The 14,159-nt window shown below is 26.9% G+C and overlaps 1 protein-coding gene across 1 annotated transcript; it reads right to left on the reverse strand.

The window, feature by feature from the left end:
- Positions 1-988: 988 nt before the first annotated feature.
- LOC110624657 (cytokinin riboside 5'-monophosphate phosphoribohydrolase LOG1) lies at positions 989-2,887 on the reverse strand. Its single transcript, XM_021769878.2, has 7 exons — positions 2,423-2,887; positions 2,244-2,341; positions 2,136-2,166; positions 1,941-2,040; positions 1,779-1,849; positions 1,515-1,658; positions 989-1,340 (listed from the first exon to the last, which is right to left on the reverse strand). Exons 1-7 carry the CDS (start codon positions 2,555-2,557, stop codon positions 1,242-1,244), a joined length of 678 nt encoding a protein of 225 aa, XP_021625570.1. The 5' UTR covers positions 2,558-2,887; the 3' UTR covers positions 989-1,241.
- Positions 2,888-14,159: the final 11,272 nt, after the last annotated feature.

A 14,159-nucleotide genomic window follows, 5' to 3' on the forward strand; every position in this document is an offset into this window, starting at 1 on the left:
CAATTGGCTATACTTGTAAACCCCATCAAGATGATATGGAGCAAACATCAACATAACTTGGTATTTTAACTATGGATATCACCCAATTGGCTATACTTGTAAACCCCATCAAGATGATATGGAGCAAACATCAACATAACTTGGTATTTTAACTATGGATATCACCCAATTGGCTATACTTGTAAACCCCATCAAGATGATATGAGCTCCACGTGTTCTAATTTGTGTTCAATTTGTTGGCTTAATTAACTATCAAATAATAAAAAGAGTTCAAAAGGGCACTAAGCAACAAAAGAGTCAATTCTTGGTATGGGACCCATTCTACAGTGACTAAAAAATCAAGCCAAAATCCAGAGGCTCCAATCCAGAGTCCACACAGCAGGATCTAGAAAACAAATTACCCCACACTAATAACAATAAAAAACAAGTGGACAAAACCCTCTTTGCCTTCTCTTCCATCCCTCTAGAAAATAATAATATAATAATAGAAAATTTAATTATTTAACTTTTATGGTATAAAAAATTTTTTATTTAATTTTTTAATTTTTTAAAATTTTAAAAAATTTATTAATTAATTATTTTATTAATTTTAACGATTAAATATTTCACAATCTAATTCATATTGTTGTGAAGAAAAACAATTAATGAATTTATCGATTTTATAAAAAATATTTATTAATTAATTTTCTATATTAAGAACATTTTAAGTTATTCTATAATAGTTAATGACTAAAATTAATAAGAGATTAATTAATAAATTTTTTAAAATTTTAATAATATTTTAATATATTTTTAAAAATTAATAAATTAACTAATAAATTATTTTATATAATAAAAATTAAATAGTAATTTTTTTATCGTAATAATAATCACCATAAAGACCATAAAAAGCAACCATCGTCTATCCGTCTCTTTCCCTTTTCCCTACCACACCCACCTTATCTAATGTCACAATTGTATGCTTTTTTGACATGTCAATGCCCAAATGAGAGAAAGAATCTCTTGCAATTCAATTGAGTTAAAAGGAACCAAGAAAAAAATAAATTAAAATACATTTGTCATCATAAATGGGGGAGTGATTAAGATATGAGATCTTTAGACTTCCACCCTACCACAGAAAAGAAAGAGACTCTGTTCATCTTTTGCTGTCTTTTTCTTTCTGATTGAAATGGAACTCCACCAACATATCTCTCTCTCCTTATATATATATTTATATATATCTACAGATGTCCTCTTAAGATCTAAAATCCTAAGGGTTCCCCACCTGTTGTAGACTCTGATAATTGGTCCACTTCCCAACTTTGTCTGGGTGCAACCTTGTCATGGACTGCTGTGTACTCCTGCAAATATATGTATATTATATAAATTTTTTCTGTCTGTCTTCTCCAATAATTCATCAACCAATACTAATTGACATATACCCATTAATGTCTGTGAGTGTGTGAATGGTCAATCATGACTTTTGAAGATAATGAAATTATTTGTTTATTGTTGTTGTTGTATGATGTATATACCTCCATTTTCTTGATGAGTTCTGCTGCTGTTTCTGCTATAACCACTATATGCCTTGCTGTATCTTTTATAAAACCTTCTTCAACTCCTTTATCAAACAAAGAAAGCAAGCTGTTGTAATATCCATCTACATTTAACAATCCCACCTGTTTCAAAATTCAACATTTAAAAGATTATAGCCAAAAGGAAAGAGAACCCATTAGTGTTTTTCTTCTGAAAGAACTGTTGATGACAAGAAAAAGCTAAAAGAATAAGATCCTCCTTACTGGTTTGTCATGAATTCCTAGCTGAGACCAGGCAATTATCTCTAAAAGTTCTTCCAGAGTTCCATAACCACCTAGGCAAATTACACAAATTTGGTTTGAAGATTATGTTATCTTTATGCATATATATCTTGTTTGTTTTGAAGGAAAACTCGTGCATATTACCAGGAAGTGCAATGAAACCATCTGCATGTTTTGCCATTTCTGCTTTTCTTTGGTGCATATCTGCAACAGTTATCACTTCTCCTATGGTTTCTCCTGATATCTGGCAAGTTGATAGCTTTAGTTTAGCTTTCATTTTTATATTCAATGATTTAAAAGCATAGATACTTAATACTGGGGATGGAATAGTAATAGTACCTCATGTAGCCTGAGAGCCGTAGGGATCACTCTATACAATAAGCAAATGAAAATGTCAAGTCTTCTAACAAAACGCAAAGCAAGAAACAGAAGAGTTGAATACAATACCCAAGAACATGGCAACCTCCATTAAACACAGTTTGTGAGATCAAACCCATAAGACCTACACTTCCTCCACCATACACCAAATTAATCTTTCTCTCAACCTGATATATAACATGAACATTATTGTGTATATATATATATAATGGAAAGATGAAGAAATGATTTGAATGTATGTGGATTACCAGTTCTTTACCAAGTTGAAGAGCAGCATCACCAAATGAAGACTTGTATCCAGCTCTACTCCCACAGAAGACACATATTCTCTTAAACCTTCTTGTTTTTTCACTTGTTGCAGATATTCCTTTTTCTCCTTCCATTCTTCTGAAAAGATTCTTATACAGAATACTATGGAAGAGAGAAAGAGAGAGAAAGGAGCTGCAATAGAGAAAGTAGCTGCAATAGAGAAAGGGACCTTGGGTTTTGAATCTGCAGAGATTTTATCCCCAAAAAACTTCCTTTTTGGCTGCTTAAGCAAGGAGTTGGTGTTGGAGAATAGCTCAACAAGTGCCCATCTCCATCTGTCGTTTATTATCTTTTGCTCTATATCTCTACCAAATCTTTTCTCTATCTCTATCCCACCCTCCAATAAGTATTTAAGAACCTTTGTTGAATTTTAGAAAAATAACATCACTCTTTGTTTTTCCATTTATGTCCATTCTGACTTATTTTGCTTTTCTTTTATCCTTTTGTAGTTTTGCTGTCCCTTTCTCTCTGTCTCTCTCTCCCTATCATTTTCTTTTGGTAGAATGGAAAATGGGTTCAGGCCCCTAACTTTCATTAGGCTCACGGCTCAGATCACTCACTCACTCCATCTCCACTGCTCATAGTCCAAGCTGACATTATAAATGTCTGGTTTTTTTGAGCAATTCTTTATTCTTCTCTTCTATTTATAGGAGAATCATTTGTAAAAGAAACAACTCAAACAATATAATATGTGGTTAATTTAGCTCAAACGGGTAGATAACTCGCGAAAATCATTTCACTCGGATTTTAACTCGATTAATATTATTAATATTCAAAGTAAATTCAGTTATGATCATTAATTTTTAAATTCAACTTTATTCTAAACTTAATTATACAATAATTAAACTTGTGTCGAGTGTTCAAACAGATAAAATATCTAAAAATATCTAACTTGTTTTCATCCTGTATGCATTGATTTGATTGGGTCAATGGATCAATCAAGATCATAAATGTCATCAATTTGCTAATAAGATTTTCTGTTGTTATTCTTATTAAAAAAGCCTCTCAATAGTGCTCTGCTCTTCCATTCCCATTATCTTTGAATACCCAATACACATTCTTTTGGATTCCAAAGCAAATATAGAAATTTTAAATTCCTGTCTAAAAGATCTTCTTTTGATTTTCTCTATATAATTAATATTCTACAATTTATTTTAAAAATCCTTTCCCACTCACTCTCCTCTACTATATATATTTTGTTAAAGCATTCAACTCACACTTCTTATCAACTATAGGCTTCTTGGCCTCAAACTAACATAAATTAATTATGGGTATTATGTAAGTTCTTATAAATATTTAATTATTTAATTTTATTTATATTATTTCAAGTTCAACTTTATAATAAAATCCACATGGTTTGGTAATGTGGTTATACTTGTAACCATGTAGGTATAATTATCATCTATATGTATAATGTTTATCATAATCTAATTAGATTAGGTGAACATTTGATGTAAACTGAAAAAAGAAATTAGTAATTTTTTTTTGTTTGAATGATTTAAAAACTTTCAGTATGTATATAAAAAAAAATTAAAAAAATCCCATTAAATTCATTGATTAATTTGATAAATTCTAAATCTAAATAGAGTTTTTGAATATGTGTAAATTTAGTCTGGAGAGCCACGTTTTTCTCTTTTATTTGTTTTTTTTTAATTTTTTGGTGACGCATAACAGTTACTTTGCTATAGTGCTACCTGTCTCTGTCATGTAGAACCGTACGTACGGGCGTATCTACCTGTCCATCCTCGTCAGACGGTCATTTAATTCCCCTCTGGCGCGCGTGGTGGTAGTAGGGCCGCAACATAACTAGGCCTGCTCTCCTATTCCCTGTCATATTAAGCGAGTTAGACTCCCTTCTAACAGGTACAGCCCTTCGGACAGCTTGGCCTGCCTTAGGTATGGGTTGAATGTGATGTTGACGGATTGACCTGCTTAATGGGTTCTAGTGGGCTTTGGTCTGTCTCTTTTCTCAGACTCGATCTCAGCTTGAATGCCAGAGGCCCAACATCATCAAATTCAAAACATTTCTTTTAATTTATTTATCATTTACTCAAACATTAACTTGATATTAAAATTTAAGAGGATTCTAGTAGTAATACATGTTTTAAAATCCACTTTTAAATTAATCTTTTAAAATCATATTCTTAGTTTCATTCAAATCAAACACAAAGAAAAAAATAATTAGACCCTCTATCTTCAATTCTTCTTTTATTTCTATTCAAATTTTATTTTTTTTTCAAAATTCAATTAAATGTCACAGAGATTATGTATCTATCTTCAATTCTTTAAAAAAAAATTCCTTTGATTTTTTTTTTTTTCCTTTGTGGTAAATAAATGGGAAACATGAATGTGCATTTGTGGGGTAGCAAAAAGGAAAAGAATTTGGAAGAAAACATGTTCCATCAATGGAGTGCCATGTCTATTTGTTGAAGTATTTGATTACCTAATGGTGTCTAGATTCTTCCTTTTGTATTCTCTATTCTCTCTAATTCTCATCCTATATATACATTTCTTTTTATTTTAATATATCATTCGATTAATTCAGATTCATACCGGACTGGTCTAAATAAGAAATCAATCGCTCCCTTTCAAAACCAAAATTCAAAGTCAATATTTCTTATTTAAAAAATCCATGCCATTACCTCTCGCCTAACGGGAATAACACAAGATGTTTTGAAATTACAGGGTGTGTAACTTTAGTTTGAGAGATCATGTATTATCTCTTTATTCTTTTATTTTCTTTATCTTCTAGTAACGCATAACCGTCACCCTGTTATAGTGCTACATGTTCCTGTCACGCACTACATGTTCCTGTCACACAGATCACTGCTATAGTGCCACATATTTCTGTCACGCATATCCGTACGTATGGGTATATCTGTCTACCAATTCTCATTAGACGACTATTTAATTCTTCTCCAGCACGCGTGTTGATAGAGCTGTGACATAGCTGGGTCTACTCTCCTATTCCCTATCACATCAGACGTTCTCTTTTAGCGGGTCTAGACTCTCGAACAGTTCGACCCTTTTTTAACTGTAGATTAGATGAGCTTGATGGATCAATCAATCTATTGAATTCCAATTGGCTTTGGATCTACCTCTTTTCGTCATGGCTCGATCTGGCAGAGGACCGGGGACATGAACACACATTCACCTTTAACAAAGAGAGAAAAAAAAAAAAAAAAAACTGTGTAATTTTCTCTAATTTTCTCTGCAGATTGAATAGAATTAAGCTACTCAACTAAAGATGGTTCCTAGAACGTGGGTTTTGCTAAATTCACATTAAATTAATTAATATTACTTGGCAGTATTAAGAGTTAAATAATTAGTTTTACAAGTTGGTTAGGGTTTATTATTTTAATTAATTCCTTGTATTAAATTACTATTATCACAAAATTGTATGGAACAAAAGTCAGATTGTTAAGTAATCATCATCATCATCTTGGATTCCATGAATTAAAGCAATAGAAAAATTAAAATTATTTTTCTTCCCAAACAAAAAAACTTCATTTTATTTTGTGGTTAGATATATTAATGAATTTTCTTATTTAAATTTATATTCTTATTATAAATTTAGATTATAAATAAACAAAATTTACAAAATATTTTATAAAAAAAATACAATATATACTTCATTTACAAATTATTTCATTTATTTTTAAAAATAAAAATTTTATAAATTAAAAAAATTATTTCATTTTATCTCTCACAATAACTATTCATGAATGGGGTCATATTCGATAGCAGTGAGGAGGAACTTTGCCTATATTTGTAAAATTAACATTAAGACAATAAGCTTGAGGAAGCTGATGTTGAAGTGCAGGTCCAAGGTTGATATCCTGCAATGAAATTCCTTGGCAAGGGAATGTTCTGCTGTAATTAAAAGTCATGGCCACTGCTGAAACACTTGTTCCTCTTATATTCTTGTACTTCACATTTCTTACTTGCACTGCTCTGCTGATTTCTGCCATTAATTAGGAAAAAAAAATGCTGATATGGGTTTTTATTCCTTAAAGCAAAAAAAAACATAAGTACCTGATCTGGGCATGGTTCATCTTGATCACAATAGTATTATTATTAATGATAATAGGATTGCTCACGTTCTTCATTACAATATTTTAAAATATTATATTTTTTGCACAATCAAATCCACCCTGCATGTTAAGAAAAGTAAACAGGCACTTAGAAATATTTTTTGATTTTGAATGATCGTAAATTTTTATTAGATTCTAAAACTGACATTTCTGTTATATGAGTTCGTCGTAATATTACTCTAACGGCTCATATTTTAGTTAGAGAATCTATTAGGTATAATCGTCTCTCTTTTGGAATGATATCTCTTTTATTTGATAAAATTTTATTAATACAATTAGTAGTTTTATTTTTAAAAAAATATAATTTAGAAATAAATTTAAAATTAAAATAGCATAAATTACAATTTTTTTAATTTATTTGGTATTTTAATAATAATTTAGAAATAAATTTAAATCGTGTTGTAAATTTGGATATTTTTTACTATGTCTTATAATTTAGGAACAAATTGCTGAGATAGAAAAAGACCTTATTCCATGTCCAGGTCCACATACAATATTTGTGGCTTCAACATGGCTGGACCCATTTACTATTGATATACAATCATCACCTTCAACCAAAAAAAAACATTTACACAAACGTTAATAAGATTAATTTTCAGGACAGCAACTTAAACAAAAAACAATCTAAAGAACATAGTTGGTATACCTGTTCCTATGACAGAGTCTCTTATTCTCAAGTTTTGGGTGGCAGTGACATGGATTCCATCAGCGTTAGGGCTATTCATATTGACAAGGACCTGAAAATTTGATAGGTTTAAGGAGATAAGTTGTGTCCTTAGGGACAACAATGGTAGCACTTGTTTTAGAAGAACAAGCATTGTCCCATGCATGCTTCAATACCTAAAAAAATCCCAACAGAAAAAAAAAAAGTTCAAATTTAATATTCTCAGAGAAAATTAAAGAAATGGAATTAACAACTAAATGATCATGATTAATTCATACCTCATTATCACTAAGAAACACTTTGTTTGATGAACTTATAGTAGTAGAAGTGTTTGTTTGCCTAGAAAGCTTGGAGCTAATTTTCTTGTCATGTTCAAGAAAATCAGCATATGGGTTTTGTTGGTAAGTGCCAAAACATGAAGTAAAGAATGTTAACACAAGGAACGGAATTATGATCAAATATATATATAGTTGATCTTATTTTATTAGATATATACTCAGTGCAAAAAATATACTAATAAATGAAAATCATTTGATGGAGATAATGTATGATTATTTATTAACGTTTGCAATACTCGAAAATTTTATTAAATAAAAAATATTTTTCTAATTAAAAAAAATTATTTTTCATATTTTAAATTTTTTATTAAAATTTTTATATATAAATTTATTAATAAATTTTATTTTTTTTAAATTAAAATTAAGTAATAAAAAATAAATTTTTTTAATAAAAAATATTTTTTAAATATAAATTGATAACCATCGGACTTTTTATACTTGAAATAAACTCAGACCCTAAAAAGAAAACAGGTCCAAAGTCCTTAGACTTTCTTTAAGGAGACCGACTCGACATTGCAAGCCCCGATCTGGACACATGGGACAGATCGAGCCTATCATAAGTCCGGGTCCAACAGGAAGTAATTCATTCCGGTGACATGACATGAAGGAGAATAGCTAATTTAGTCATTTCGCGGCCCGATCATTTCGCAGCCCTATCCGCATGCACGCTGAAGGAATTAAATGGCCGTCTGTCTGACGTGGAGGGGTTCTGACACATCTACACGTATGGATCTTTAAGGAGACCGACTCGACATTGCAAGCCCCGATCTGGACACATGGGACAGATCGAGCCTATCATAAGTCCGGGTCCAACAGGAAGTAATTCATTCCGGTGACATGACGTGAAGGAGAATAGCTAATTTAGTCATTTCGCGGCCCGATCATTTCGCAGCCCTATCCGCATGCACGCTGAAGGAATTAAATGGCCGTCTGTCTGACGTGGAGGGGTTCTGACACATCTACACGTATGGATCTAAGCGACAAAAACAGAAGAAACTATAAAGAGAAGCGGCTAGACATCACCGGTGGACAAAAAGCAAATGGATAAAAGGAGAGAAACGTGTTCTTCTCCTATTAAGATTAGGAGACCATTATAAACCCTATTTTCTGAATATTCAAAATATCATAAATTATTTTTTACCAAATCAGAGTTTTATTTAGATATTAATCCTTAATAATATAAATAGACATTTAAATTTTGTTGAGTTCATCTTATCTAAATATGTAGGCTCTTGTATCCATCCAATCATTAATTTTAAACATCTTCATATATATCTAATTATTTAAATTATATAAAAATCCATGCTTAAAATATGATATTAATTAATTAGTAAAGTCAGAATATGAAGGCAAATTATTAAGAAGACAATTATCCATTAATAAGCAACTTATACAGGAAAATCATAATAAAATATCTACATATTTTGTAAAATTAAATATTTAATTCTGATGTCAAACAAAAATTTTATTGAATTACTTTAATCTTAAATATTTTAATTATTTAGTAACTATAATTTTATATATTTATATTCTTCGTTCTCTATTTATCAACGGATTCGTTAGTGATCTGTTAGTGTCGAAAATTTTCATTAGTGATCCATTGGTGACACCAACGAAAATTTCCGTTGGTATCTGATAGTGACACTAAAGAAAATTTCCGTTGGAAATCCGTTAGTGTCATCAACCAAAATTTCTATTGGTGATTCGTTAGTGTCACCAACAGACACTAATTCCGTTAGTGAGTAATTTACTAACGAGGCGATTCATTACTGAAAATTTCACCAACGAAATATCAGTTTTTACCGACAAAAATTTTTGTTGATAATTTCTTAATTTTTTGTAGTGTTACAGAATATATCAATATTTTAAAAATAAAATCCAATATAATTAATAAATAAAGTGTTTTAATTCGGTATGTTTTAAAAAATAGAAATTAAATATTTAATTTTTAACAAAATTAATACATAAACCTAATAGTAATTCCACCTAAAATAAATTATAAAACCTAAATTTGCATATGCGTGTGTGTTATTCCTTGAAAATGTCAAGATAACTAGTAAATCTTTAGTATTATTGAAAATATTAGTATAAATAATTAATTAAAAATTTTTATTAGTAACATTAAAAACCATGTACTTAAGTTTCAAGAATTAAAAATAATAATAAATATTATTAAAATTAAATTAAAAATAGTATTTTGATTAGTATTTACTTAAAAAGTTAAAATATTTTTTAAAGCAAGGATTATTTATTCTTTAGAGCAAAATACTTAGAGGATGAAGATCGTCCAGGTTGGATAATCACCAAGAATTTATAAATTGTGAGACCAAAATATTTTAGTTTTTTTTTTTATTAAATGCATAATAGATTGCATTTTGATGAAGGTCCAATGGGTTAGGCTAAAGTTACAGAGTACATATAAATAAAACTAAAAGGCAAACGATCCAGTCCAATTGCATTTTGATGAAGGTCCAATCGCTTTTTTATAATAGTACAATATCTTTAATTTTAATAATTTATAATAATTTAAATTTTATAAGTTTAATATTTGTAATAATTTATTCTCTTTAATTTGAGTTGCATTTTTTAATCCGTTAATTAATGGTATTTTTAATAAAATGACTCTTTTGTTATAAAAAGATATGAACCGAATTTTACTAAATTTTAAAAACTATTACTTGAGTTTTAAGAGTATTCAAATATTAGTTTGAATTAATTTGGGATCTAAATGATCTTCATCAAACTAATTATTTGAATTTGCAATAATAAATCTGATATTCTAAAATTTAAAAAATAGAATTTACAGTAATCGTATAAGTTTGATCAGAGAAAAATATGTTACTTCTCTGTTGTTATAATAGTGTCACCTATATTTGTCACTATGCGTATGTAAGGATATGTTGGCCTGCTCTCCTATCTCTTGTCACGTCACTATACTAGACTTTCTTCGAATGGACATGTGCATGTGGCATGTCCGACCCGCTTTGCATTATTGAGCTAGAATTTGTAGTTTGAAGCCGATTCGTTTGATAGACCTTGGGTCAGTATTTTTCTTCCAGACGCGACCCTATTCCAAATATAAAAATTTCGGCGGTTATCAAAATCAATTCAATTCAATATATTTTATTCATTATTTAACATTAAAACCATTTCTTAGCCTCACACTCCATCAATTATCAAAACAGATGTTATCTAATTAATTATACTAATTATCAAATATAAATTCATTCAGATCTCAAATCACTTAACTGTTTATGTTTTATTAAAATAATTAAAACATAACTGAAAAATATAAATTAGAAAATATTATAAAAAATTAAATTTAAATATTACATTAATAATAAAAAATAAAAAAAACTAATTAATTTTATAAATTATAAACTTCTAAATTTTGCAAATTACATTCTAATAATAAAAATACAAAAAAGAAAAATTAACTTCAAAATAAAAATTATAACTTTAATTTTAATTTCACAGAAATAAAAAAATTAAAATAATTTATGCATACTATTATAACTTTTTAAAATTGATTAATTTTAATTTTACAGAAATTAAAAAACTAAAATAATACTATACAAATTATTTTAATATTTTTTCAGAAATGTGACTAATTCTAATTTTATAGAAATTAATATATGAAATAATTACAAAAAAATAAAATAATATGTCTGCAAAATATATTACATATGCAAAAATATTGCTAATTTTAATTTTTAAAAGATTAAAAAGTATAAATATAAATAATTAAATTAAGCTATTACAATCCTAACAATAATAAAAATATAAAAAACCTAATTAATATTATATTTAAATCAATACAAAAACTAAAAAAGAGTAAATAAAATTAAGATTAAAATATATAATTGAATGTAAAATACTTTATTTATTTGAATTAGTTGAATTTAATTAATCTTTTTAACACCTTTCGTCATGTTAAATGAATTCAAATATATATAAATTAAATTGGGAAACTAAAGGGTTAATGTAGAATACAGAGGTTGAAAGATATTTGTAGATTATTGTTGATTTTCTGAAATTCATGTAAACTTAATTGATTTCTCTTTTTACATTTTTTTTATTTGTTAATAATGTTTAACGGTCGTTCCGTTACGGTAATATTCATCTTTATACTCGTACATATAGATATGTCAGAACTCTTTTTTATGCTAAGTGAATATTTAATTCTCTCGGCGTGTATATGCAAGCAAGACTGCAAAGTAATTAGGCTAGCTATTCTTCCACACGTCACATCACTGGATTAGATTACTTCTTATTGAATCTTAGTTTGCAGTTAATTCAATCTGTCCTGCGTGTTTAAATGAGAGATTAAAATGCTGGACTGGTCAGCTTAAAAAGAATTTGATAGATTTTAGGGCAATGCTAATCTCTTGAGCTCAAAAAAATTCAAAAAAATTCAATAGTCATCAATAACTATAAAAGTGACAAATCAATGCGCTTTGATCAACATGCCCATGAAGGCTAAATAATGAGAAATGTCAAGCCTTAAATCTTGAAGATGGATTCTTTCCGTTTGTTTAGAAATTATAATTTAGAAAAAATTTAATTTAAATAATTTTTATATTTAAAATAAAAGAATTTTAATTATTTTTTATTTAAAAATTTTCATTTTTTATGTAACAATCATGCCTATATAATTTTATGATAATTCAATTAATTTTTTATTTTAAAATGATTTTCTTAAGGGAATGAGACTTCTTTGCCGTGTGTTCCTCAACTTCCTCAAATTATTTTATATCAACATTCACAAATGGCACCATCAAATTGATGGATTTTTTTAACTAAATTTAAATAAGTTCTGCTGGATAATTATTTGATTGGTTGATTTAAAATTAAATTAAATTAAATTAAATAAATTAAAAATTAAAAATTAAAAATAATATTTATAAAAATTAAATCAAATTAATTTTAGATAAAAATAATTTAAATTAAATTAATTTAATTCGATTTGATTGAATTTGATTTGATGGATTGACTTTTTTATTTATTTTTTATTTTTTATATTTTAAAATTTAATTAAAATATTTTAATTTTAATTATAATTTAATATTTATATATTATAAAAATATATATTATTATTATTAACAGATTCAATTTTTTTATTTTTTTATAATTAAAATAATTAAAATTTTTAAATTAAAAATTAAAAAAATAAATATTCAATTAAAATTTTAATTTAATTCAATTTTTTCAATTTAAAGCATGACTACTTTAACTCACGCATTCAGCACCTTCGCTGACAAACATAACACTTGATGTCAATATAGAGAATCTTATAGAAATTGTTTAATGAAAAATAATTTTCTAATCAATGAGTAACCTAAGTGAAAATAATTTAATTTTTCAAAAAAAGAAATTATTTTTAACTTTGAAAATATTATTAATATAATTATATAAATTTATTAATATTCTTTTATTTTTAACCTTACAATCAAATAATAAAAAATATTTTTTAAAAAATTTTTTCATAAAAAATATTTTCATATGCAAAGTTTTGAGGATAATATTTTTTATTTATAAATTATTTTTAATAAACAAATAGCGTTTAAATTATCTTGAATTTTTAAGATATGATTCTATAAATTTTATTTGATTTTTAAAATTTCTTAGCAACTGTTTAAAAAAAAAACAAAATAAAAGTACTTATTATTAAACTTGATTAAAAGCAGATAATTCCGATTAATCCAAAATTATTTTAATTAACAAGATTAAATTGCATAAATATTTAACATTATAAAAATTAATAAAATATATAATTAAAATTATAGAAATTAAATAATATAAATATTTAATATATAATTAATATATATGATGTTATAAAATGTAAAAAAATAAATATTTAAAATAACAAAAAATTTTACAAATTTAATTATCCAATAATAATTGTCTTTTTAAAAATCGGACCATCCGTGGTGGTCGAGGTGAGTAAATCAAATCCACGGAATCATCGGAAGGTAAGATGCCAAAGACTGCAATTCTTCTACAAGTCAGAGGAGAGCCACGTGGACTCGTTCTGCTTGTCTGGTCTGCGGCTTCGCCACGTCGTCAAGCCGTAGGATGCTTCTGCCGCTACATCTTTCCAACCTGTCTTTGTCTCTACAAATAAGAAAATTAATAATTAGGCTTAGTTCTCTGTTTTTATCTGTTTTGAATTATAAATTAATTTTTTGGACATAATTATAGATTGATTTATAATATTAAATATATTAATTTTTCAATGCATTTCTATTTAATATATATTTTTTAAAAATTATTAATTTTAAGCATACTTTAATAATAAATTAATCAGAGTGAAGATTTATTAAAAAAGACAGTATAAAATTTACTAATTTAATAATATTAAATATATTTTATTTAATTTATGTGAAATAATTATTCAACTTTTTACTTTTCCAAATACATTAGAAATTTTTATTTTTTTAATATTAATTATTTATTATTTAATTTTTTATTTGTTTATGTAATTAATAATATATAAGTGAATAAAATATTTTTAAACTTAATTAGTTTCCATAATTTTAAAACTCCTACATTTTCAAAATAACTATTTAATTTTTATAAT

Source organism: Manihot esculenta, chromosome 10, assembly GCF_001659605.2.
Source record: "Manihot esculenta cultivar AM560-2 chromosome 10, M.esculenta_v8, whole genome shotgun sequence".
NCBI classification, from domain to species: Eukaryota; Viridiplantae; Streptophyta; class Magnoliopsida; order Malpighiales; family Euphorbiaceae; genus Manihot; species Manihot esculenta.